General features: G+C 45.2%; 2 protein-coding genes across 2 annotated transcripts in view; one reads left to right on the top strand and one right to left on the bottom strand.

Moving 5' to 3' along the window:
- The window catches only part of cep76 (centrosomal protein 76), a 69,063-nt gene extending 64,183 nt beyond the window's left edge, over positions 1–4,880 (bottom strand). The window contains exons 1-2 of the mRNA XM_085992329.1: positions 4,707–4,880; positions 929–1,078 (exon numbers count right to left, since the gene is read on the bottom strand). Coding sequence (XP_085848455.1) covers positions 929–1,078; positions 4,707–4,769 — 213 coding nt within the window. The 5' untranslated portion in view covers positions 4,770–4,880. The remainder of the gene's footprint in view (positions 1–928; positions 1,079–4,706) is intronic.
- A 508-nt stretch (positions 4,881–5,388) lies between these two features.
- On the top strand, positions 5,389–27,595 carry psmg2 (proteasome (prosome, macropain) assembly chaperone 2). Its single transcript, XM_085992323.1, has 7 exons — positions 5,389–5,583; positions 14,050–14,221; positions 16,579–16,637; positions 19,448–19,566; positions 22,888–23,061; positions 25,426–25,546; positions 27,041–27,595. Exons 1-7 carry the CDS (start codon positions 5,419–5,421, stop codon positions 27,131–27,133), a joined length of 903 nt encoding a protein of 300 aa, XP_085848449.1. The 5' UTR covers positions 5,389–5,418; the 3' UTR covers positions 27,134–27,595.
- The last annotated feature ends 249 nt before the right edge of the window (positions 27,596–27,844 follow it).

Genomic DNA, 27,844 nt, shown 5'->3' with positions numbered 1-27,844 from the left:
TCTACATTCTTTAAACGAAGACAACAATGCCAATAGTTTCTCATCAATCTGTACACATCACTGGTTGAAGAACAAGCTTCAGATTTATTACTAAATGCTGAGGCAAAACACATCTGAAGGCTCATTAACAATAAACACACAAACTACATCTATATTTCACAACATATCCAAGGGCCCAATACCATAGCTCAGTTAATGTCCTTATAGCGCAGCCTCTTTAAAGAGGGAGTCTTGTGGGGGCTTTCCAGTGACAGCACTGACAGAGAAGAACCATCTGTGTGCTCCCCACTCCCATTCATGTCCATTTGTTTTAACGGGGGAGGGGGATCTCAACATTGGACTAACCTGAGGGCTGATCCAAAGCCACGTAAACCCCAGAAGAAAAGAATCAAGCCAGTGCCAAAGTATGGAGTGTCCCCAGTGTGGGCTCAGACATTTTAGGGTTCGCTGCACCTCATCAGAATTATGCCTTCAGCACTTCTCTCAACTACTGATTTTAGCAGCATTACCTTTTCAAGCCATAATTACTATATAATATATATTAGTTTGTTACCTGGTGTGTCATGGTCAAGAAGAGTGAGTGTGTGTGTGTGTGTAGGAATGAATACAATAGGGGCATGATTGCATCCCCAAGAGGTATTCTGTTCAGCAAAAAGGCATTTTTCCAGCTCATTAATCAAAGGAGATGTATGAATAGCGATTACATCTCATCGCGAGGACCATACTATTGTTATCGTGCTAAAACAGGGGGTGACAAGAATGTAACTAATGCAGTCCAAGACCATTTCTATATTTTAAATCAGCACAAGACAGTACTGACCTTCAATAGAAACCGATAATTTTTTTTAGTAAATGAGCTTTTGATGCTCTGATTTTAACATTGGAGAGCTTTTGGGAAATATGCTGTTCATTGCAATAAAATACTTACAGTTAAAAAACTGAGTTCCTTCATGACATCGTCGATAATGCCACGCCGTTGTAATGCTTTTATGAGGTCGGCCTCAGATAAACCTTGTGAGCCGAGTTCTTCCCGGACCGACTCTGCCAAGATTTCTCTGACCTTTCCATGGATATTCATCTGGTCAAGAAACATTCAGCAAGTTATTAACACTGGAAATTTGCTTTACAGGTTTAAACAGAACAAAAATACACACGTTATATCCTTCAAAGCTCTCACTCAAAAACTATTTACAACTTACCTCAGTTACGGGACTCATGGGAGCTTGCAAGATCACATTTCATTGTTCATGTACTTGTGCATTGTACAATGACAATAAAAGTTGAATTATTATTATTATTACCTGGGCTAAAAATAACCCCTCTACTCAGATGTACCACATGTGGGGGATGGCAAAATAATCTCCTTAATATATTTGTGGCATGTGTTGCCAATATAACTGCAATCGCCTAAACCTTAAAATCCTTCTCTGACTTAAATTTCAGATGCTTCCACAAATCCCTCAGATTGCACAAATGGTTTAAATACATAAGAGATTGGAGCAGGAGTCGGCCATTTGGCCCTTCGAGCCTGCTCCACCATTCAATAAGATCATGGCTGATTTTCTACCTCATCTCCACTTTCCTGCACTATCCCCATATCCCTTGATTCGCTTAATATTCAAAAATCTATCGATCTCTGTCTTGAATATACTCAACGACTGAGCCTCCACAGGCCCTCTGGGGTAGAGAATTCCAAAGATTCACCACCCTCTGAGTGAAGAAATTTCTCCTCGTCTCAGTCCTAAATGGCCAACCCCTTATTCTGAGCCTGTGACCCCTGGTTCTAGACTCCCCAGCCAGGGGAAACATCCTCCCTGCATCTACCCTGTCAAGCCCTTGAGAGAATTTTGTATGTTTCAATGAGATCACCTCTCATTCTTCTAAACTCTAGAGAATATAGGCCTAGTCTACTCAATCTCTCCTCATAGGACAATCCCCGCCCCCCACCATCCCAGGAATCAGTCTGGTGAACCTTTGTTGCACTCCCTCTATGGCAAGTATATCCTTCCTTAGGTAAGGAGACCAAAACTGTGCACAATACTCCAGGTCTACCAGGGTCCTATATATTTTAATGCAGGTCTGTAGATTCCTGATGTTTCTTAATTTTGGATGTTTGAAACTCATCTTAATTAACCTGCTGCTGAAAGACGAAATCCGCAATGTGTAAGAAAGCATATGGAAACCAAAAAAAAAGCACTCAACTCCAAAAAAGGGACTTGTACTAGAAAGACGAGTGCCAATATTTTCCTCTGTGCGTTAATCTGTATACGCTTTTACAAATTTGTTCGAAAGAAGAAAGCTTGAGGGGAGTACGTCTAGACAGCATGTTCCACCAGACCTCTAATACATGATCTGTTCCAGCAGGATGTAGCTACAGCCCTCAATTCCTTTGCAGCAAGTTTTTTTAAATCTCAAGGATATTGCTGTGGGAAGGCACCTAGATGACAGGTGCTTTACCCTCTCTTACTCCAAGTCAGACAGCCCTTCATTATTCTCACACACCTCCTAACGGCATCACAAGATAGATCCAGGGAGCTCTCCAGCTCATTCTCTTCGTAGAGTAGGCAGCCAATACAGAAGGGAAAAGAATTAAGAAAATACTAAAAATGCATTACTGAAAAAGAAAACTTTGTACTTTCACAGAAATCACAGAAACCCCACAGTGCAGATAGAGGCCATTTCGGCCCATCGAGCCTGCACCGACACATATCCCACCCGATCTCCGCAACCCCTACACCAACACATATCCCACCCTATCCCCGTAACCCCACGTATTTAATCCCCCTAACACTAAGGGTCAATTTATCATAGCCAATCAACCTAACCCGCACATCTTTGGACTGTGGGAGGAAACCGGAGCACCCGGAGGAAACCCACGCAAACACGGGGAGAATGTGCAAACTCCACACAGACAGTCACCCGAGGCCGGATTCGAACCCGGGTCCCTGGCGCTGTGAGGCAACAGTGCTAACCACTATGCCACCGTGCTGCCCTTTGGGATCATCCTTCTAATAGCACCGTGAAACTTATGTTATTGGTATCTTACATATCTACTCCAATTTTTGCTATTGTTCACTTAAACTCAGATCTTTAATCTTTAACACTATTTTACAGAAGAAGTGACTTTCAGCCCATCAGTCTAAGTTGGATTTAAAAGTCTGGTTATGGACTTCTGAAGTTCCATCAGGATTTTTGAGTTCCATTTAGCCGTGGCTCATTGAGTCAGAATGTCGTAAATTCAAGTCCCACTCCAGAGACTTCAGCGCATAATCTAGGCTGACAAGAGTTAGATATATTTCTTAAGGCTAAAGGGATCAAGGGATATGGGGAGAAAGCAGGGACAGGGTACTGAATTTGGGTGATCAGCCATGGTCTCATTAAATGGTGGAACAGGCTCGAGGGGCTGAATGGCCTACTCCTCTCATTAAATGGTGGAACAGGCTCGAGGGGCTGAATGGCCTACTCCTGCTCCTATCTTCTATGACACTCCAGTGCAGTGCTGCGGGAGTAGAAACAGAAAGTGTTGGAAATACTCAGCAGATCAGGCAGCATCTGTGGATAGAGAAAAACAGAGTTAACATTTCAGGTCGATGACCTTTCGTCAGAAGATCGACATGAAACGTTAACTCTCTTTCTCTCTCTCCACAGATGCTGCCTGACCTGCTGAGTATTTCCAGCGTTTTCTGTTTTTATTTCAGATTTCCAGCATCCGCAGTATTTTGCTTCAGTACTGAGGGAGCACTGCACTGTCGGAGGGGTCGTCTTTCGGATGAGACATTAAACTGAGGTGGACGTAAAAGATCCCATAGCATAGCATAGCCATCCAAGACAAAGCAGCCCGCTTGATTGGCACCCCATCCACCACCTTAAACATTCACACCCTCCACCACCGGTGCACTGTGACTACAGTGGGTACCATCTACAAGATGCACCATAGCAACTCGCCAGGGCTTCTTCGGCAGCACCTTGCAAACCCGCGACCTCTTCCACCTAGGACAAGGGCAGTAGATGCATGGGATCACCACCACCTCCAAGTCACACATCATCCTGGTTTGGAAGTATATCGCCAGTCCTTCATCGTCGCTGGGTCAAATTCCTGGAACTTCCTCCCTAACAGCACTGTGGGAGTACCTTCGCCACACGGACTGCCGCGGTTCAAGGCGGCGGCTCACCACCACCTTCTCGAGGGCAATTAGGGATGGGCCAGCGACGCCCACATCCTATCAACCAATAAAAAAAGGGAAGTTTTGGCCAATACTGATCCCTCAACCATATCACTAAAAAACATATCGTCATTTACCCGACTGTTGTCTGTGGGCGAATTGATTGCGGCAGTTTTCTACATTACAACAGTGACTATACTTCAAAAAATACTTAATTGGCTGTGACGCGCTTTGGGACATCCTGTGGTTACGAAAGACACGATATAAATGCAATGTTCTTGCTTTCTTCGATTATTTAATATAAAATGCATTTAATATGCAGAGCAAGCTCCCACAAACCGCAACGTGACAATGGCAAGATAATCTGTTTTAGTGATGTTGGTTGAGGGATAAATATTGACCAGAACTCCCCTGATCTTCTTTGAAATAGTGCCATGGGATCTTTTACATCCACTTGAGAGAGCAGACGGGGCCTCAGTTTAACGTCTCATCCGAAAGATGGCTCCTCTGCCAGTGCAGCACTCCCTTGGAGGGTCGGCTCACCTGGGCAAGCTGGTTGTGAATGATTTGCTTGAGTTCGGAAGCCTTGTCTGGCGGCAGCGACATGATGTTGGCGGTGGGAGGGAATATTTAACCGGATATTTCGGCTCAACTGCTCATCCGTCCGCCTGCCTTCACCCTAGGCAACCAGGCTCTGCCTCGTCTCCTCCTACAACGACCAATCAGCTCCGCCCCCTCCTCCCAACGGCCAGTCAGCTCCGCCCACCGACCCCCCACCCGAACAACGGCCAATCAGCATCGCCTCCTCCACCCACCACGGCCAATCAGCAACCGCCCCTCCACGCAACGGCCAATCAGCACCGCCCCCTCTCCCAACGGCGAAAAGGCCCCGCCACCTCCTCCTCCCAACAAGCTCCACCCCTTTCCTCCCAACGACAACCAATCCCTGGCCTCGCCTCCCAACGCGCACGAAGCTCCGCCTCTATCCCCACGCCCCTCCCCCTCCAACGGTCGCGCAGGCAGCAGCTTGAAACTTTTGGCGCGGAATTCCCCCAACCCGCCCGTTTCAACCACCTGAATTTTCTTTAAAAAAAATGTAAAAATTCCCGTCCAGCGGGGTGGCTCGGGGTGGATTTGGAAAGAAACAGCTGCAGCGAGCTTCTTCTAATTAAAATTTTACATTTTTTTTCAACAAAAAAATTAACATAAAGGCCTAAAGGGGCCTGTCGGTGACTGCATTAGTGCGCTGCTCGGAATGGAAGGACCCCGGCCCGCTTTTCACAAAATCAGCGACTGCGTCATCAGGAGGCGACAGCGGCGGTTGTCAAGTTGCTGCGCCCCGGGTCCCGCCATGGAGAACGCGCTGTTCATTCCTACCGGGCCTGCCTGTGGAAACCTGAGCGGTTACACGCTTATCATGGTAGGGATCCGCATTCGGAGAGCGTCAAGCTTTGTTTTCCCAGCGTGTGATTACACAAGAACATCAGGAGCAGGAGTCGGCCCCTCGAGCCTGCCCCGCCATTCAATAAGATCATGGCTGATCCAATCTTGGCCTCAACACCACTTCCTGCTCTCTTTCCCCCCCCCCCCCAATACCCCTTGTAGTTCAAATGTCTGTCAATCTCCGCCTTAAATATATTCAGTGACTCTGCCTCCACAGCTCTCTGGGGTAGAGAATTCCAAAGATTCACGACCTTCAGAGAAGACATTTTTCCTCCTCTCCGTCTTAAATGGGCGACCCCTTATCCTGAAACTATGCACCCCCCCCCCCTTAGTTCTAGATATCCCCATGCGAGGTTATCCACTTTGGTGGCAAAAACAGGAAGGCAGATTATTATCTGAACGGCAATAGATTGGGAAAAGGGGAAGTGCAACGAGACCTGGGTGTCCTTGTGCACCAGTCGCTGAAGGTAAGCATGCAGGTGCAGCAGGCGGTTAAGAAGGCAAATGGTATGTTGGCCTTCGTAGCAAGAGGGTTCGAGTACAGGAACAAGGATGTCTTGCTGCAGTTGTACAGGGCCTTGGTGAGACCGCACCTTGAGTATTGTGTGCAGTTTTGGTCACCTTATCTGAGGAAGGATGTTCTTGCCATGGAGGGAGTGCAGCGAAGATTCGCCAGACTGATACCTGGAATGGCAGGAATGATGTATGAGGAGAGATTGGGTCGATTGGGCTTGTACTCGCTGGAGTTTAGAAGAATGAGCGGGGATCTCATTGAAACTTATAAAATTCTAATAGGACTAGACAAACTAGATGCTGGAAGGATGTTCCTGATGGTCGGGGAGTCCAGAACCAGGGGTGACAGTCTAAGGATAAGGGGTAAGCCATTTAGTACAGGGATGAGGAGGAATTTCTTCACCCAGAGCGTGTTGAACCTGTGGAATTCTCTACCACAGAAGGCAGTAGAGTCCAATTCATTAAATATATTTTAAGAAGGAGTTGGATATATTTCTTAAGGCTAAAGGGATCAAGCGATATGAAGTGAGGGCAGGGACAGGGTACTGAATTTGGATGATCAGCCATGATCTCTTTGAATGGCAGAGCAGGCTCGAGGGGCCGAATGGCCTACTCCTCCTATCTTCTATGTTTCCTCTCTGCATCTACCCTGCCAATCCCCCTCAGAATCTTATACGTTTCAATAAGATCACATCTCATTCTTCTAAACTGCAACGAGTATAGGCCCAACAGAACAACCTTTCGTCATACGTCAACCCCTTCATCTCAGGAATTAACCTAGTGAACCTTCTCTATACTGCCTCCAATGCAAGTATATCCTTCCTTAAATATGCTGACCAAAACTGTACGCTGCACTCCAGCTGCGATCTCACCAGTGCCCTGTGAAGTTGCATCAAAACTTCCCTACTTTTATACTCTATACCCTTTGCAATAAAGGCCAACATTCCATTAGCCCCCCCCCCCCCCCGGCAAATAAAGTGCGAGTCAACTCGGCCGCTGGCCTTCTATCTGGCCGCCTTTAAGAAAATAAGAAATAGGAGCAGGCTGTACGACCCCCTCGAGCCTGCTCCGCTATTCAATAAGATCATTGGCTGAACATCAACCTCAACTTCACTTTCCCGCCCGATCCCCACATCCCTTGATTCCCCTAGAGTCCAAAAATCTATTTAGCCGACATTACGAGCCGTTCTGGTCACCACATTACAGGAAAAGTGCTTTGAGACATCCGGTGGTTGTGAAAGGCTCCATATAAATGCAAGTTGTTCTTTCTCGGCCTCTATCGTTTTATTTATCTCTCTCATGGCAGCTGTCGATCATTCTGCCATTGCCATTTATACCTCATCTCGCGTCATCTTTTGTTTCTTAACTTGTCCCATTACCATCTCCTTTTGCCTTGCACCATCATCCCTTTTGTCATTTAATCTCTCCTGCCTTCCATCCTATCACAGACCTTCCCTTTTGTTCTTTCCTCCCCTCCCCCTCTCCCTGCCCCTACACTTGCTTAAAAACCTCCAACTTTTTCCAGTTCTGACGAAGGGTCATCGACCTGAAACATTAACTCTGTTTCTCTCTCTACAGATGCTGCCTAACCTGCTGAGTGTTTCCAGCATTTTCTGTTTTTATTACAGGAAGGATGTGATTGCGCTAGAGGGGGTGCAGAGGAGATTTACGAGGATGTTGCCTGGCCTGGGGAGTTTTAGCTATGAGGAAAGATTGGAGAGGTTGGGGTTGTTTTCTTTGGAACAGAGGAGGCTGAGGAGATTTCATTGAGGTGCATAAAATTGAGGGACCTGGATAGAGTGGATAGGAAGGACTTATTTCCCTGAGCAGAGGTCAATAACCAGGGAGCAGAGATTTAAAGTAATTGGTTGGAGGTTTAGAGGGGATTTGAGGAGAATTTTTTTCACCTAGAGGGTGGTGGGGGTCTGGAACTCACTGTCTGAAAGGGTGGTAGAGGCAGAAACCCTCATCATATTAAAAAAGTACTTGAAGAGCTGTAACCTACAAGGCTACGGACCAAGAGCTGGAAAGTGGGATTCAGCTGGAGAGCTCTTTGTGGGCCGGCGTGGACACGATGGGCCGAATGGCCTCCTGTGCTGTAAATTTCGATGATTGTAGGATTACATAGGATATACGGCACAGAAACTGGCAATTCGGCTCAACCAGTCGATGTCAGCGTTTATGCACCATACAAGCCTCCTCCCGTCTTTCCTTATCTCACTCTTATCAGCGTAACCCTCTATTCCCTTCTCCCTCATGCTTGTCTTTAAATGCATCGCTTCAACCACTCCCTGTGGTAGCGAGTTCCACATTCTCACCACTCCCTGGGTGCAACATAGGAACAGGTGTGGGCCATTCAGCTCCTCGAGCCTCCTCCGCCATTCAGTGAGATCACGCTGATCTGAGACCTAACTCCATATACCCGCCTTTGCCCCGTATCCCTTAAAGCCTTTGGTTAACAGAAAGCTATCAATCTCCGATTTAAAATTAACAATTGATCTAACATCAATTGCCGTTGGCAGAAGAGAGTTCCAAACTTCTACCACCCTTTGTGTCTAGAAGTGTTTCCTAATTTCACTCCTGAAAGGTCTGGCTCTAATTTTTAGACTATGCCCCCTAGTCCTAGACTCCCCAACCATTGAAAATAGTTTTTCTCTCTCTCTCTCTCTCTCTCTCTCTCTCTCTCTTATCAGTTCCCCTTAATAGCTTAAAAACTTCGATCAGATCACCCCTTAACCTTCTAAATTCCAGGGAATGCAACCCTAATTTGTGTAATCTCTCCTCGTAACTTAACCCTTGAAATCCGGGCATGACACAAGACACCTGTTAATTATCGAGCTCTCTTGCTGGAAGTCCTATTAACGATTTCCTCGAGCAATGTGCCTTCAATCAATGATCACCAGGCTCTGCTGATGGGCTGAGAGGAAGAGGGGGTGGGTGGAGGCTGCTGTGGAGCATATTAACACCAGCACAGGCCTGTGGGGCCAAATGGCCTCTTTCTGTGCTGTTAATGTAATTCTGTATAAAATATGCCTGAAGTACTGGTTTAAAGCCTGGCCTTTCACTGATGGTGCTGGGCTTCACTGTAGTTCTATTTTGCAGGGCTACGGGGAAAGGGCGAGGGAGTGGGACTAGTTGAAGTGCTCTTGCAGAGAGCCGGCACGGGCTCGACGGGCCGAATGGCCTCCTCCTGTGCTGTAACTATTCTATGATCCTATGAACCCAGCTTTATGGTATGACAGTCTCCTCTATCTGATGTAGGGTACGGTAGCATAGTGGTTATGTTACTGGACTAGTAATCCAGAGGCCTGGACTAATGATCCGGAGACATGAGTTCAACTCTCACCACAGCAACTGGGGAATTTAAAATTCAGTTCATTAAATCTGGATAGATTGTCATTAGTGAAGGAAATCTGTCGCCCTGTGACTCCAGAACCACAGCAATGTGGTTGACTCTTAACTGCCACTCAGTTATATAAGGCAGCTCACCACCTCCTTCTCAAGGGCAATTAGGAATGGGCAATAAATGCTGGCCTTGCCAGCGATGCCCACATCCTGTGAATTAAAGGTCCACACCTAAAATATCTTGTCCTCTTCACAGATCTGCCTGACCTGACTTTGCAGCATTTTCTGTTTTTGTTTCAGATTTCCAGCATCCACAATATTTTTCTTTTTCACTCTCTTCTATTTGAAGGGCAACATACAGATGTGAAATAAGAGGGGGCCAAGGATAGATCCTTAAGGGATTCTGGAACTAACAGTGCAGGAGCGGGAAAAGAAGCCATTGTATGAGGTTCGCTGGCTGCCACTGGATAGATAAGAATGGAGCCGGGCAAGGGCAGTCCCACCCAGCTAGGCAACAGTGTGGTCAACCGTGTCGTGTCAAAGGCTGCAGACTGGTTGAGAAGGATGAGGATGTCATTTGTGAGTTTGATAAACGCCATTTCAGTACTGTGGCAGAGGTGGAAACCTGATTGGAGAGGTGCAAGCATGGAGTTGCGGGAAAGATGGGAAAGGATTTGGGAAGTGACAAGACATTCAAGGACTTTGGAGAGGAATGGGAGGTTGGACATTTGGTAGTTTGCAAGGACCGAGCGTTCAAGGGTAGGTTTTTTTTTTAAGGGAACTACATAGGAGCTACAACATGGAAACTCACTATTCGGTCCAACCAGTTCTTGTTGGTAATAAAAACAGAAAATGCTGGAGATACTCAGCAGGTCAGGCAGCATCTGTGAAGAGAGAAACAGAGTTAACGTTTCAGGTCGATGACCTTTCATCAGAACTGGAAAAAAGCTGGAAATGGAACAGATTTTTAAACAAGTGTAGGGGCTGGGAAACGGGGGAGGGGATGAAAGAACAAAAGGGAAGGTCTGTGATAGGATAGAAGGCAGGAGAGGTTAAGAGACATTAAGAGATATTCAAGGCAAAAGGAGATGGTAATGGGACAGGTTAAGAAACAAAGGATGGCTCTAGATGAAGTGTAAATTGCGCTGGCAGAATGAAAGACAGCGGCCATGTGGGGGAGAAGAAAAGACACAAACAAAAGGTGTGGATAAATAAAAAAATATATATATAGGATACGGGCTGAGGTTATGATCTGAAATTGTTGAGTTCTATATTGAGTTGGAAGGCTGTAAAGGACCTAATCAAAAGATGAGGTGCGGTTCCTCGAGCTTGCGTTGAGCTTCCATGGAACAGTGCAAGAGGCCGAGGACGGTGAGGTCTGAGTGGAGCGGAGAATTAAAGTGACAGGCGCCCGGGAATTCGGGGTCCCCCTTACCACTGAACAGAGGTGTTCCGCAAAGCGGTTACCCAATCTACGTTTGGTCTCCCCAATGCAGAGGAGACCACATCGTGAGCAGCGAATACAGTATACTAGATTGCAAGAAGTACAAGTAAATCGCTGTTTCACCTGGAAGGGGTGTTTGGGGTCCTGGAAGGGGGGGAGGTATAAGGGCATGTGTTGCATCTCCTGCGCTTGCACACAAGGTGCCAGGGGAAGGGGTGTTGGGGGCGATAGAGGAGTGGACTAGGGTGTCGCGGAGGGAGCGGTCCCTTCGGAATGCGGTGAGGGGGAGGTGCGTTTGGTGGTGGGATCACGTTGGAGGTGGCGGAAATAGCAGAGGATGATCCGTTGAATGTGGAGGCTGGTGGGGTGAAAGGTGAGGACAAGGGGAACCCTATCGTGGTTCCGGGAGGGAGAGGCATGGGTGAGAGCAGAAGTGCGGGAGATAGAATGGACACAGTCAAGGGCTGTGTCAACCACAGTAGAGGGGGATCCTCAGTTGAGGAAAAAGGAAGACATGTCAGAAGCACTAGTGTGGAAGGTGGCATCGTCGGAGCAGATGCGGCGGAGACGGAGAAACTGGGAGAATGGAATAGAGTCCTTACAGGAGGCGGGGTGGGAGGAAGTGTAGTCCAGGTAGCTGTGGGAGTCAGTGGGCTTGTAGTGAATGTTTGTCAATAACCTATCTCCAGAGATGGAGACGGAGAAGTCGAGGAAGGGAAGAGTCGGAGATGGACCATGTGAAGGTGAGGGAAGGGTGGAAATTGGAAGCAAAGTGAATGAAATTATCTAGTTCAGGGCGAGAGCAGGAAACGGCACTGATACAGTCATCAATATACTGGAAAAAGAGGTGAGGGAGGGGACCTGAGTAGGGCTGGTGTTGACCCTCCACATGAACAAACAGTTCTTCCATTTATCCACCCTGTTCCCATATCACTTAAACCAATTTTCTTTCATCCACTTATCCAATCTAATCTAATCTTGAATTTCAACATAGATTCTGCCTAAAGCACTGAGTAATGTTCCCTCTAAGCTGCGCGGCCGCGCAGTAATCTGCAAGGTCCCGCACAGGCCTCTCGAGCTTTTATATCGGAAATACCGCGCATGCGCAAAAATGTAAAGGGATCGCGCATTGAAATAAACAGACCGTGCAGAACATCACACAGCTTACAGGGAACGTTGACTGTAAGTACAAAATATTCCCTTAATTCCAGATCATGCCACCCCTGTAATCTAACTGCAGGAAACTTTCTGCTATCCGGCACGGACGGGACCGACGTGGTGCCGGTTCATCAACAATTCCGGATAACCGAACGCTATAGTAAAAGATACGGAGCTCAGAGCTCCGTATAAAGCAACAAACCCTGTTGCTCAAAACAATCGGCACAAGTTGCAAGCGTCTCTGTAGCTTAGCAACAGCTTCAGCTACACCCTTGCACAGCAACAAATGGAGTAAAAAAAAGTAACTCAAAGTAAAAAATAAAAAAAAAAGTTACCTGAACCGACTCCTGAATTTTGCCGGTGGATAGAGCGTTCCGGTTAATTAGGGGCCGGTTAATCGAAAGTTTCCTGTATAATTATCTTGGATACCTGAAGGGCTCCATTCAGTTACACTCGCCATACTGCTCTCGCTATCAGTCCCACATTGTGTATATATTTCCTCTACCAATTCCACTACATAATTAACACTCACTCACTTTCCCCCATGCAGCCTCCCCCCTCCCGGAACCACCTCCCCAAAAATAAATTCTCATGTAGGGGGAAAAACCCTGAGATTGCCTGTGGCCCTACCCAGGGATCAGTACAGAGAGCCATACTTTGCAAACTGAACTATTGCACCATTTCGGCTGCTGAAGCTTGGGTGATGGCAATTGAAAACGGGTGGGTAGGGAGAAGAAAAAAACGGGATAAGGTGGTGGGATGCAGTTTGACACTCGTGATATTCCTGCAAAGTATGTCCCCACTGTCAAGTGTATGCCTGGTGGATGCAACTGAGGGGAGAGAAGCAGTGAGCACCACATGAAGATGGGATGTTTTGTATCCAAATATGTGGAAAATAAGTTGGTAAGTCTAAGGCCTCATTGCTGCTATCTTTGCATTCAGTGTACACTGCATTGGCAGAGGCATTGCAGATGCAGTATAATGTGGATCAATGCGAGGTTATCCACTTTGGTGGCAAAAACAGGAAGGCAGATTATTATCTGAACGGCAATAGATTGGGAGAAGGGGAAGTGCAACAAGACCTGGGTGTCCTTGTGCACCAGTCGCTGAAGGTAAGCATGCAGGTGCAGCAGGCGGTTAAGGCAAATGGTATGTTGGCCTTCATAGCAAGAGGATTCGAGTACAGGAGCAAGGATGTCTTGCTGCAGTTGTACAGGGCCTTGGTGAGACCACACCTTGAGTATTGTGTGCAGTTTTGGTCGCCTTATCTGAGGAAGGATGTTCTTGCCATGGAGGGAGTGCAGCGAAGATTCACCAGACTGATACCTGGGATGGCAGGAATGATGTATGAGGAGAGATTGAGTCGATTAGGCTTATGTTCGCTAGAGTTTAGAAGAATGAGAGGGGATCTCATTGAAACTTATAAAATTCTAACAGGACTAGACAGACTAGATGCAGGAAGGATGTTCCCGATGGCGGGGGAGTCCAGAACCAGGGGTCACAGTCTAAGGATAAGGGGTAAGCCACTTAGGACAGAGATGAGGAGGAATTTCTTCACCCAGAGAGTGGTGAACCTGTGGAATTCTCTACCACACAAGGCAGTTGAGGCCAACTTATTAAATATATTTAAGAAGGAGTTAGATATATTTCTTAAGGCTAAAGGGATCAAGGGATACGGGGAGAAAGCAGGGACAGGGTACTGAATTTGGATGATCAGCCATGATCTCATTAAATGGTGGAGCAGGCTCGAGGGGCCGAATGGCCTACTCCTGCTCCTATCTTCTACGTTTCTATGTTGGCCACATGTCTCGTGAGTTTTGTGGCAATGGTGTGCCGAGTGGGGGGTAAAGTAATTACAATGTTAGGAACCCAATGAACTTTATTTCCTTGATCATATAATGGATCAGTTTAGTTGTGTGGCAGAATGCAGCAGAAGTGTAATTTGATATAATTTTCAATTAACTGATCTTTTTGATGTTGCAGCCAGTTGTGTCTGTGGGTAACGTTGGTCAGCTAGCAGTGGATCTGATCATCTCTACACTCAGTTTGCCACGGGTTGGTTATATCCACAGTGACTGTCTTCTTCCGGTGGTGGGAAACAATCCATATGCAACAACTTCAGAGAATTCAGCAGAAATGTGCATCAGCTCTGAGGGTGAGTGGCTTTTTGCATTGAGGAGAACGAGAGGGAAGAACTCTGACATGATCTCAGTATTTAGGAATTTACATTGAGTAATTTTTTTTGGAAAACAAACTTCCATGTGATGAAAGTTTTAAGATTATGAAAGGGAAGAATAAAACTGGTTGAGGCAAATTGTTCACCATAGTAAGCGATTAAAACACTAGAAACACACATTTAAATGAGGAAGTTAGCACCACGCAGGGGAGTCTTGCACAAAATGTGAAACAGTGTAAGTCCGTTTGAGAGGCAATTGGATGTGTTGAGAGAGAGCATTAAGGTATAGAGTTAGGCGGTCGGTCAAGTCTATCAAAAAAGAGCTCATTGGCCTTTACCTTTTCTTTAAAAAAAAAATACTGAAGGAGTGCTGCACTGTCGGAGGTGTCATCTTTCGATGAGACATTAAACCGAGGCCCCCGTCTGCGCTCAGGTGGACGTAAAAGATCCCGTGACACTATTTCGAAGAAGAGCAGGGGAGTTATCCCCGGTGTCCAGGTCGATATTTATCCCTCAATCAACATCACAAAAACAGGTTATCTGATCATTATCACATTGTTGTTTGTGGGAGCTTGCTGTGCACAAATTGGCTGCCGCGTTTCCTCCGTTACAACAATGACTACACTCCAAAAAGTACTTCATTGGCTGTGAAGCGCTTTGGGACATCGGGTGGTCGTGAAAGGCGCTATAGAAATACAAGTCCTTCTTTGATAGTCTTTTGGGGGAGTTTGTTATCTGACGCTTTAATAAATATAAATTCTCATCACTTAATTACACCTGACTTCAATATATTTAGTTACATCTTGCAAATCCATTTTCTGCAGTGGATGCAAAAGGTATTGAGGAATGAGACTCGAGGAGCTGATGCATCTTAGGGGTTCGTTCCACAAGTTTAGGTCCATGACTTAGACTTACCTGCCCTCAATTCTTGAGTTTTGACAGTGCCTCACTAAACTTCCAGTGTGGCCACTCCGTGTTAACAGAGCCTATGTTAGCTCAGCCCAGCCAGCCCTGTCCTCCCAGCTGAAACAGAAGGCAACAAAGGAAATCCTTTACCTTTACGAACAATGACTACAATTCAAAAGTACTTCATTGGCAGTAAAGCACTTTAGGACATCCTGAAAACATTAAAGGCACCACTAAGTTAGGTAGCACAGTAAGTAGTGTACCTAAGACCACAAAGTTGCAACAGGACAAGTGAGTGGGCAAACCTTTGGCAGATGGAGTTCAATGTAGGGAAGTGTGAGGTCATCCACAAGAAAGATCGATCAGAGTATTTTCTAAATGGTGAGAAGCTGGGAACTGTGGAAGAGCAGTGAGATTTAGGGGCCCAAGCACAGAAATCACTAAAAACTAATGGACAAGTACAAAAACTAATTTAAACGGTTAACATTTTATCTCCAGGGGGGCTGAAATACAAAGGGGTGGAAGTTATGCTACAGTTGTATAAAGCTCGGGTTAGACTGCACCTTGAGTACTGTGTTCAGTTCTGGGCATTACACCTTGGAAAGGATATATTGGCCTTGGAGGGGATGTAGTGCAGATTCACCGGAATGATACTGGGGCTAAAAGTGTTAAATGATGACAGGTTGCATAGACTAGTCAAGTATTCCCTTGAGTATAGAAGATTATGGGGTGATCGCATTGAGGTGTTTAAGATGATTAAAGGATTTGATAGGATAGATAGAGAGAAACTATTTCCTCTGGTGGGGGAGGCCAGAACAAGGGGGCATAACCTTAAAATTAGAGCTAGGCTGTTCAGGGGTGCTGTCACGAAGCACTTCTTCACACAAAGGTAGTGGAAATCTAGAGCTCTCTTTTCTCTTTTCTTCCCCCCCCCCCCGGGCGGGAAAAAAAGCTGTGAGGCTGGATCAGTTAATAAAATTCAAAACTGAGATTGATAGATTTTTGTTAGGTAGAGGTGTTAAGGGATATGGAACCAAGGTGGGTAGATGGAGTTAAGATACAGATCAGATATGATCTAATTGAATGACTGAACAAGCTCGAGGGGCTGAATGGCCTACTCCTGTTCCTATGGTCCTATATAAATGCAAATTTTTCTTTGCAAGTATTTTTCTCTGGAGCAGACCTCTTTGTATGGCTTCAAAAGGCAGCCATTTTAATTACAGTTATTATGTAGTTATTATAATTACATCCAGAAATTGGTTTCTTGTTCTAATTGCAAAGGAGTAGTCCGAGGTGTTGCTCATTTTCCTGACAGGAATGGAAGTTTTTTTTCTTGAGGATGTGGTATTTATAAATAAACTGGTTCCTATAACTGCGAAAACTTCAATGTGATAATTTGGTAGCCTGTTGATTTTCTCTCTCTCTTACAGTTTATGCATCGGCAGAGCAGAAGTTGGCAGTCCTGCAGATTCGTTCCCCAATTGTTCAGGTATTCACTGTAACTAACTAGGGAGATTTCTGTCTTTGTTCAATGGTGTTTTAAAACAGTGGGAATTTAAATGAAGCTGTTTGCCCTCACCAAATATGAAAATGGGAGATGAGTCGTCTGGGACAAGTTGATGGAACTGAAAATTAGTTTCCATATAGAGACTTTGTTTCAGCACGTATGGAATTGCATCAAGGCATTCAGCAAGTATGTGAGACCTGGATGACACCATTGTGACTAATCGTGGCTGATTAAACAGCTTGGACTTCTGAGACCTTGGAACTGTTTTGGTACTGGAGAATTATCTCCTGCTTTTCTGGCTAGAGATCCGAACTTCATGTTCGGAACGCCTGGAAATTGACGTCATCCACGTACAATATTGTATTGTGAAATTCATGGAAAGTTTGTTTCATTCCGAAATCCTGTCACTTATCAAACTGTAAAACGCATTCTAAAGAAAGATTTTCTCTCCTTGTGGTTGAATTTATTTTTATTTTTTAAGTCTCAATATCTTTCTTTGTCCCACTGCTTCCAAGTATTATTCAGCCTGATGTTATTTTAACCAGTCTGCATTGGTATGATGTGGTATTTGTGCCTTTCACATGAATGAGAAGAATCTGCTGGACATCCTAAATGCAGTCGATCCAGCAATTGGAAATATTGTTAATTCCAAGGGCACACTATCCAGTTCACAGTTCATAACAGACTCGGTCCGCTAATGGAATATGCCTTTTAACGTGAGCAGAATTCAGAAGTGTTGGGAGAAAGCCCAAACTCTGTTGCTCTGCGTTTTGACATCTGACCATCTCTGGAACCTTTTGGTTTGAATGTCTTTTCAGGCTTTGGGCAGATGTGCACGGACAAAGTTAATGACGGTTACAGGCCCCACCACATCAGAAGTGCAGTGCCAGTTAGAATGATATTCCCTAGCAATGTGTTTCATCCGTCCATTCATGCACTGTTACTTGTGTTCACCATCGCCAAAACGAATGATACCATGGCTACAGAATAGGCATTTTATTTTACTCTTTTTTTTTCTGTTTCGTAAAGTCATCGACTCATTATGGCATAGACTGGGAGCTGGCACCCTCCCATTGCCTCGCCCAAATGGCCATTCTTCACATTGTGAGCTAATTGGCATCATCACAAGTGAGCTCTGTTCTTATACACTCAACATCCACACACTGGATCGTTTAGACAGGAACCAGCGGGCATACTGGCCAATTGTAATTTTTGCACTGCCATCCTGGCTGAGATTAACTAACAATAGAAATTAAACCCGAGATCTCTCCTGGCCATGCTACATGTGTTGGTAGCATATTTTTATATATTACTTACCAAACACACTTGTGCTTATTACTGAATATTGTTACTGCACTTTACTGAAGTGTACATATGTCACTTTTCAGAGTGTCTATAGTATGAGAAAGAATGGTGTCGGCCGTGGCTCAGTGGGGAGCACTCTCGCCTGAGTCAGAAGGTCGTGGGTTCAAGTCTCACTCCTGAGACTTGAGCACAACATCTAGGCTGACACTCCCAGTGCAGTGCTGAGGGAGTGCTGCACTGTCAGAGGTGCTGCCTTTCGGATGAGATGTTAAGCTGAGGCCTCGTCTGCTCCCTCAGGTGGACGTGAAAGATCCCATGGCACTATTTCGAAGAAGAGCAGGGGAGTTATCCCCGGTGTCCTGGCCAAAGATGGTGGCGTACAGCTCGACTGCATATGCCATCTAAACCAAAACAAGACAAGCAAGTCATTCCTTGTTCTATTTTGTTTTCTGATCCCGAAGAGCAGGAGTCAGGGATTTACAAGTAACTGCCAATCTAAAGAAGCTTCCCCAGCAATTAGCTTTTAACCGATCTCCGAATGTCTATTTAAACCACTTGTCCAGTAGTTTTTAAAGATGCAGGGCAGGTTAAACACAGCTAAACAGCAAAGGCATACTTAAACCCCCAGACGACCTGTGAACAACACCATAGGCAATCTGCTAGTGAATTGGGATGTGTAGGATTTTTATGTATACTGTGCTGCCCTGTTCCCTTCACTGCCTGACCATTCTGAGCTTTATAATTTGGCATTCTGTCTCTAAACCAAACTGTAAAAGACTTGCTTTCAAACAAAAATTGATTGTGATCTGCCATTCACCATGTCAAATGTTTGAGAGCAAGGTGGTGATTGTTCTGATGAAGTTGGACATTCAGATGATTGAATACAGTTTGCCCTCGTGTTAAAGACCTGGTGGTTATAGTAGCAACACCTCTCCTGTCCTTAAATGAAAAGGCAGTGCATTGAATCATTCTCATTTCAGAATGTAATAATGTTTTAGATACAGGAAACCCATTCCTTTTGAAGTCAGGACATTGGCCTCATTTAAGAAACAGCGAAGCGTTTCATTGGAGAAATGGTAGGGTTGCTCTTTTGGAAGGATGAGACCGAATGAGCTTTTGTTCATCCAAACCTGTCTTCTGATCTATTACTTGGGGTGGAAAGAGTTTCATTCCTTCCTTTAGTATCGATCTGTTTTATTTTAACTAAAATAAGCAGGGTGTTAAACTCCCTAAAACAACTTTACCCAGAGAGTGGTTAGAATGTGGAACTCACTACCACAAGGAGTAGGATAGATGCATTTAAGTGGAAACTAGATGAGTACATGGGGGAGAAAGGAATAGAAGGATATGCTGATGGGGTTAGATGAAGTGGGGTGGGACGAGGCTCGTGAGGAGCATAAACACCGGCACAGATCTGTTGAGCCAAATGGCCTGTTTCTGTGCTGTAATTTCTGTGTAATAACCAGAGTTTCATCTGCCCTTTATAGGGTAAACACCGCTCATTCCGACAGCAACTCCTTTCTTGGATCAAAGAGCGTGAATTCAGTAGAGTCGTGGTCCTGTCCAGCAGCCACGCCCACCACCGTGTAGACCAGCAGCTCGTTGGGTAGGTTCAGCAGCAACAACTTTTGACTTTAACAATGGTAAAATTAGGTTTTCAAACATTCAGTGGGTGAATGGTGTAGTACTGAGCCAAGGAGATCAGGTCTGATCCTAGCTCTGTGCTGTGTTAGCTGGTCTCAGCAAGTGCTGCCCAGGGCCACTTCAGTTGGCCTAGGTGTGTCTGGACTGTGAAGGCGGGGGGGCGGGGTGCAGGGTGGAATGAATCAGCAAAGATCCTGCTCCTGATGGTTATTTAACTGCCCACAGCTGGGAAGAGCAGGATCAGTTGTGATATCCCCATGGTTGAATCACTTGCTGACACTTGGCTAAGCTCGCATGTAAAAGATTAGTCACTTGGGGTGGTGGGGTGAGCTACCAGAGGGCTGGTGTCACTTGTGGAACTGCACCTCGGTAAGAGTCAGCATCTTCAGGAGAGGACAACAGTTTCTGCCTAATTTCTAATCGGGTTTCTTTGAACAAGCTTCTTCACGAGCAGGATAGAAATGTATACAGCACCAGCATTCAAAATGTCAAAGCAATCTAGCAAAGCTTAGCATTCCATCTGTGATTTCCAGCAAAAAAATTAATCAAGTTTGCGTGTATACTAACTAGTAATCTAGGAGTCTGTATATAATTATGTGAAAGCTTTCAGCCTTTCTACTGATTTGTGGTCTGATTTTACTAGTATGTAAGAATTAGGAGCAGGAGTAGGCCATACGGCCCTTCGAGCCTGCTCTGCCGTTCAGTAAGATCATGGCTGATCTTCGACCTCAAATCCACTTTCCCAACCAATCCCCATATCCCTTGATTCCCCTAGAGTCCAAAAATCTATCGATCTCAGTCTTTAATATACTCAGCAACTGAGCATCCTCTGGGGTAGAAAATTCCAAAGATTCGCAACCCTCTGAGTGAAGAAATTCCTCCTCATCTCAGTCTTAAATTGCTGACCCCTTATCCTGAGGGGGGGAGGGGCAGTAGTGGACTGCTTTGTATTTAGAGATAGGAACAAGTCTGTAAGAGCAAGTTAAACAATTAACAAGTGTCTGCTGTTTCTGACATTCTTGTACTGCTGTTAGTTTAGTTAAATGTTGTCCATATTTACTCTTGTTACAAGGCTGTTTGGGATTATTTAGTGTATTGTAGATTTTAGACAGTGTTGTGATAACCAAGAACCTAATAATCTAAAATTGTGTGTCTGGAAATCCTGTGAGTATCTCTCTTTTTTCTTAGATGCATTTCACTTACTTTTAATTAGCCTTCACCTTGCAAGAACTGTTGCATATTAATTTATTCACAAATCCAAATTGTATAGAGTTTCAAACTGTCACACAAGTTGAGGGTGGAAAGTGTTTTTAGCTGGAGACCTTTCTGATTGTGGGTGTTTGGAAAGGTTAGAAGTGGACATAGTTCTTCCTAGTGGACAAGTAGTAGGAGGTGATGGGCAGGGGGTTATATTTAACTGTGCTTGCTCTAACACCTGTATAACACATGAGAAAGGGCGTATGCTTCTTAATTTCTTGTTAAATTGTATTAAAGGAAAGTCAGCATGAAACTTAAAATTCTACCAATGCAGTCAAACACTTTAGAAATTGCGTTCCATCTTAATGGGTTCTTAATGAATACTTTGCGTCTGTTTTCACAAAGGAGAGGGGCGAAGCAGACATTGCTATCGGGGGAGGAGTGTGAAATATTAGATGAAATAAACATAGAGAGGAAGTATTAAGGGGTTTAGCAGCTTTAAAAGTGGATAAATCCCCAGGCCCGGATGAAATGTATCCCAGGCTGTTAAGTGAAGCAAACGAGGAAATAGCAGAGGCCCTGACCATCATTTTTCAATCCTCTCTGGCTTCAGGTGTGGTGCCGGAGGACTGGAGGACTGCTAATGTGGTACCCTTGTTTAAAAAGGGAGAAAAGGATAGACCGAGTAATTACAGGTCAGTCAGTCTAACCTCTGTGGTGGGAAAATTATTGGAAAGAATTCTGAAGGACAGGATAAATATTCATTTAGAAAGACACGGATTAATCAAGGATAGTCAGCACAGATTTGTTAAGGAAAGATCGTGTCTGACAAACTTGATTGAATTTTTTGAGGAGGTAACAAGGAGAGTAGATGAGGGTAGTGCATTTGATGTAGTGTATATGGACTTTAGCAAGGCTTTTGATCAGGTTCCACATGGCAGGCTGGTCACGAAGTTAAAAGCCCATGGGATCCAGGGCAAAGTGTCAAGTTGGATTCAAAACTGGCTCGGAGACAGGAAGCAGAGGGTAATGGTTGATGGGTGTTTTTGTGACTGGAAGGCTGTTTCCAGTGGGGTTCTGCAGGGCTCAGTACTAGGTCCCTTGCTTTTTGTGGTAAATATCAACGATCTAGATTTGAATATAGGGTGTATGATTAAGAAGTTTGCAGATGATAGTAAAGTCGGCTGTGTGGTTGATACTGAAGAAGGAAGCTGTAGACTACAGGAAGAGATCAATAAATTGGTCAGGTGGGCAGAACAGTGGCAAATGGAATTCAATCCGGAGAAGTGAGAGGTAATGCATTTGGGGAGGGCTAACAAGGAAAGGGATTACACATTAAATGGTAGGACACTGAGTGGTGTAGAGGAACAAAGGGACCTTGGAGTGTATGTCCACAGATCCCTGAAGGTAGCAGGCCAGGTAGATAAGGTGGTTAAGAAGGCATACGGAATGCTTGCCTTTATTAGCCGTGGCATAGAATACAAGAGCAGGGGGGTTATGCTTCAACTGTATAAAACACTAGTTAGGCTTCATCTAGAGTACTGCGTGCAGTTCTGGTCACCACATTACAGGAAAGATGTGATTGCACTAGAGAGGGTACAGAGGAGATTTACAAGGATGTTGCCGGGAGTAGAGAATCTTAGCTATGAGGAAAGACTGGATAGGCTGGGTCTGTTTTCCTTGGAACAGAGGAGGCTGAGGGGAGACCTTATTGAGGTGTATAAAATTATGAGGGGCATAGATAAAGTGGATAGAAAGGACCCATTTCCTTTAGCAGAGGGGTCAAAAACCAGGGGGCACAGATTTAAAGTAATTGGTGGAAGGTTTAGAGGGGATTTGAGGGGAAATTTCTTCACTCGGAGGGTTGTGGGGGTCTGGAACTCACTGCCTGAAAGGGTGGTAGAGGCAGGAACCCTAACCACATTTAAAAAGTGCTTGGTTGTGCACTTGGGATGCTGTAACCTGCAGGGCTACGGATCAAGAGCTGGGAAGTGGGATTAGGCTGGATAGCTCTTTGTTGGCTGGCGTGGACACGATGGGCCGAAATGGCCTCCTTCCGTGCTGTAACTTTCTATGATCTTCACAGCACTCCGCTACGATATTTGGCAACACCCGCTCTGCAGACCATTGTGGGAGACAAGTTCCAGACCCTCAAATGGAAAGAGCTGGAAAGGGTAGCGGCCTTCCCTGGCATTAGTGAGGTGGAGCAGGAGATCTACATCCCAGGAGGGGGCATCACAAAATCGCTCTACAGTGACAGGTAGGAGTTTTGATATGTCTGCGGTGCTAGACCTGGGTCCTGGTGATGCTCACAAACTGAGGATGAAGTTTTGCTGTGTAACTCTGCAGGGTGCAGTGTGGCACAAGTTATACTGAGATCTCTTGATACCCTGCACCATTGGAACTAGAGGGACGGAATTTAACTGAAATTCGGTTCCAAACATGCTGGCTGATCGCTTTGGTTTACCCCACAACATGTTCAAGACTGAAACAAATCAAGCTGGTACAACCTGCTACTTGGGTTCTGATTTGCAAAGCTTCCGCTACTGGATTGTAAGCCCTGGAATGCACTGTGCATTAACTTGCATTCTAGGGTGATGTACACGCAGGAACTTGGGGCTGCCTAAGAGTGCCGGATTTATATATTTTAAAAATTAAATCATGGGATGTGGGCGTCGTTGGCAAGGCCAGCATTTATTGCCCTTGAGAAGGTGGTGGTGGGCCGTTGCTGTCCATGTGGTGAGGATACTCCCACAGTGCTGTTAGGTAGGGAGTTCCAGCATTTTGACCCAGCCACCAAGAAGGAACGGTGATCTATTTCCTTGTCAGGATGGTGTTTGACTTGGAGGGGAACTTGGAGGTGGTGGTGTTCCCATGCGCCTGCTGCCCTTGTCCTTCTAGGTGGTAGAGGTCAAGGATTTGGGAGGTGCTGTCGTAGAAGCCTTGGCGAGTTGCTGCAGTGCATCTTGTAGATGGTACACACTGCAGCCACAGTGGAGGGAGTGAATGTTTAAGATGGTGGATGGGGTGCCGATCAAGCGGGCTGCTTTGTCCTGGATGGTGTCGAGCTTCTTGAGTGTTGTTGGAGCTGCACTCATCCAGGCAAGTGGTGAGTATTCCATCACACTCCTTACTTGTGCCAAGTAGATGGTGGAAAGGCTTTGGGGAGTTGGGAGGTGAGTCACTCGCTGCAGAATACCCAGCTTACTATAGTACTTTAACGTAGAAAAGAACCTTTTGAAGAAATGAGAGCCTTTCCAGGAGGATTAGGAAAGGTGACCAAAAGCTTAGAAGTCTAGGGGGTGAGCGAGATGGGTATTCAGTGGGTAAGGTAAAAAAGACTTGCATTTATATAGAGCCTTTCACGACCACTGGACGTCCGAAAGCGCTTTACAGTCAATGAAGTACTTTGAGTGTCGTCGCTGTTGTAATGTAGGAAACGCAGCAAGCTCCCACAAACCGGAATGCGATGACCAGATAATCTGTTTTTGTTATGTTGATTTAGGGATACTATTGGCCAGGACACCGGGGATCACTCCCCTGCTCTTCTTCGAAATAGTGCCATGGGATCTTTTACATCCACCTGAGAGCAGACAGGGCCTCGGTTTAATGTCTCATCTGAAAGACGACAGTGCAGCACTCCCTCAGCACTGCACTGGAGTGTCGGCCTAGATTTTTGTGCTCATGTTGCTGGAGTGGGACTTGAACGCTCAACCTTCTGACTCGGAGGCGAGGGTGCTACCCACTGAGCCACAGCTGGCACACAAGATGGAGACAAACCATGTGCCCTTTTGGAAGGAAGTAATCTTGGCAGTGAATAGAGTACAGGCAGGGTCTGAAGCTCGGCTTTGGATTGAACAGTGCGCTGAGGCTGTGTGCAGTGTGGTTTGGCCTGATTGAGCAGCCAGGGTGGAGGGGAAGGAAAAAGTGTTTTGGTGCGACTGAAAACAATGGCATTGATCTTCATGATGAATTGTGGGAAATTTTAGCTCATCCACAGCTTTATCTCAGACAGGGAAATCTCACTAAACTAAGGTTGAAAATAAATGCATGAATGTTGGAAGAGATAGGACAGCTGGCGCCCTTCTTTCTGAAACAGTAAGACAAGTGGATTCCAATGCAAGACTAGGAAAACTTCAGTTACTCCCTTTTTGGAGAATGTTTTGTTCAGAGACAGCCCTGTTGCGAGGGTATGTTCCTTCGTTTACCAGCTGACCACGTGATGTGTATATTTCGGGGCTGCCTGTCGGCTCCCCAAGTGTCGAGAGGTCCCAACAATGAGACCTGGTTCAAACCTACGCCATGGACTGCCGGTTGTGCTCAGTCACTGCTCTCTCCAGCTGAGTTTCAGCAGTGCGCAGCTGGGTCACCAGAGGGAGCACTTTGTAACAAAACTACCTGCGAGTGTTTAAAAGCTGGCTCAACACAACATACAAAATACTTGGAGCATTGATTAGTGCTTTGAGCAGTCTCTGGTCAACACGGCAACAGTGAAGACCTAAAGGACCGAATTCTCTTGTGGATAGATAGATAGATAGTACTAAGAAATTCTGAGTTTTATAGTAAAGAGAAATATTTCTACACTTTGTTCGCTAACTGCCTTGCTTATTTTGTTTGTGTGTAGTTGCACTGAAGAAATCCCATTGTCAGTGCTCCTGATTTTCTGTTCCGAAGGGGATAATATCCCTGATGCATTCAACCTTCTCAACTTCCTGAATGACTGGATGCAGTTAATAGAAAAAACAGTAAGTGATGCCATTTCTGCCGAGGTGTAGCTGTTAAATGTGATCCCCGAGATTGTTTGAACATTAGCTATAGCGACTGCGGTTGTTTCTCTTATTTTTGGTGTAATGAAATATTTGATTAAAAAGAAATCCATTCTTAGCAGGGATATCAAATTGGTGCAGTTGTGTATTTTAAATACAATGAGCCAAATCTTCCTGGAGAAGTAACGGTGACTTCACGACGCACACATTTAATGTGCAAATCAGCCAGCAAGCTCAGGGGATGAAGAGATACAGTGAATTGTGAATCTCCAGAACTTGCTGCTCGATTTATGCTGCTCTGATGTTTGCTTCACACAAACAGCATCTCGTCCTCAGCCTCCCTGTTATTTTTAAGAACTTGCTGGATTTGCACATTAATTGCCTGTTAAACTCACCGCAGAAAGTTAGGGCTGGTAATTAACAGCACAAGTACCCTTTTAACGATGTGATATTTGTTAATGAAATGCCAATCAAGCTTCTCTGGCCCAGAAAGGGAACAATTTAAACTATTACTTTTCCCCTCTTTTTCCTCTCTCTCTCTCAATCCAATCTTTCTTTCCCTCATTATTTCTCTTTCTGTACTTGATTTGACTCTAATTCACCCTCCTTCTCTGTCGTTCCTGTTTCTTTCTCGCTCCTTGAATTTCATTGGGACCTTGGTGAATGGTGGGATCTCCTTAACCAGATGTCCTTTTTGCCCTCGGCCATCTAACTTCAAGGGAGCACAAGCTAAATTTGATGCAACCTGTCCTTTAAGCCCTGGTATAATTCTGGTGAATCTGTGCTGCACCCCCTCCAAGGCCAATATATCTTTCCATTTTGAGTTGCAAAAGCCTCGAAACTTCCTCCCGTCAAACCTCCATCCTTGAGCTTATCCCTCTCTTTAGCTGCTCATTCAGACTGAACCACATCTGTATCTTGTTTATACCTAAGCTGAGCTTCAAACTCCTTATCCTCTCCCTCACACAGGCCGGATTCTTCCACATCCACGACGTTAGCATTTGATGTTGAATTTCATTGATCTGGGAAAATTTATAACTGAATAGCATGTAGCAAATTGGGGACTTCGTGTAGGGCAGTATTCAAGGCAAATATGGCTTCTCTACCAGTACGGTGCCACTTCTTGGCTATCCTGCCATTTACTGGGAAGTGTATTAGTGCTGCTGGTGTTTAGGGATTTAATGCTGCCTCCTCTGCTCCAAGAACCAAGGGGCACAACTTCGAGTGAAGCCTTGTATAGACTAGAGTTGGGAAAGAACCTCTGCCTGAGCAGGCTGTGAATAACTTCAAGCTAACGACCCCAATTTATTTCTGTGCGCTGACACCAGTATCCTATTGGCATGTGGCGTTTAAAATGTTTCAAGGAAGACTTGTACTGCATTGGGTGATGTAACTTTCAGGCACAGTATTGACACAGGATGCTGCAGTTGAATGAGGTTGATCTATTTAATTAATCAAAATGCTTCTCTTCAGAGTGATCAGCACACCGTGACCCGTGCGCAGTGGAAGATCCCAAGTTCGTGGAGATTGCTGTTTGGCAGTGGCATTCCACCAGCTCTCTTCTAATCCAAACTGTAATGTGACCTTAAATGGGTTGAAGCTGTGTTTACACTTTCGGACTGCTTGTTAAAGCAACTCATCGACTTCATGGCCATACACTTAAAAGCTTCAGTACACCGAAGATCTACTGTATCTACTACACATTTTGCTGCAGAAACCGTGCTGTCTTATCAATTCTTAAATTTTCACTTTCATTAGATAAGTGAATAGAAAATGTCCGCATGGTTTGTTTAAAATGAGGGGGTTGATGTACTTTAACTGCAGCGATTGAAACGTGTACATGTGGTTTTGTCAGAAAGGAACTGTTATTTTCAAAAGTACTCTGGGAATTAGTGCTATGTACATTGTGTAAATTTTTTTATTGTCTCTAGGTGGCATTTATAGGCCACCTAATCGGTTATAAAGTCTCACTTAAACCACATGCTCAGGGTTTGAGAAAATTGAAAGTAAAATGTTTTCTGTACTCTTGGCATCTTGCTTTTTGTGTTTATAACTTTCCCCACATTTAAACACAGCCCACTGAGGCAATTAACATGGGTATGATTGCTGTCCAAATAGCTACAGCTGAAGTTGAGCTACACCCAACAAGAACCTTCGCATTAACACTTGATATGCTCCAATCAGCAAAGCCAATAGAATGTTTAATACAAGTCAGGAAGTCCTGATCAAACTGTCCTGTGCACTCTGGTAGTCTGTCTGTGTTCAGTTCTAGTCACT

The sequence above is a fragment of the Somniosus microcephalus genome, chromosome 7 (genome assembly GCF_052327205.1).
Source record: "Somniosus microcephalus isolate GS21.2 chromosome 7, FLI_Smic_1.0, whole genome shotgun sequence".
NCBI classification, from domain to species: Eukaryota; Metazoa; Chordata; class Chondrichthyes; order Squaliformes; family Somniosidae; genus Somniosus; species Somniosus microcephalus.
This window is presented reverse-complemented; position numbering and strand designations above follow the sequence as displayed.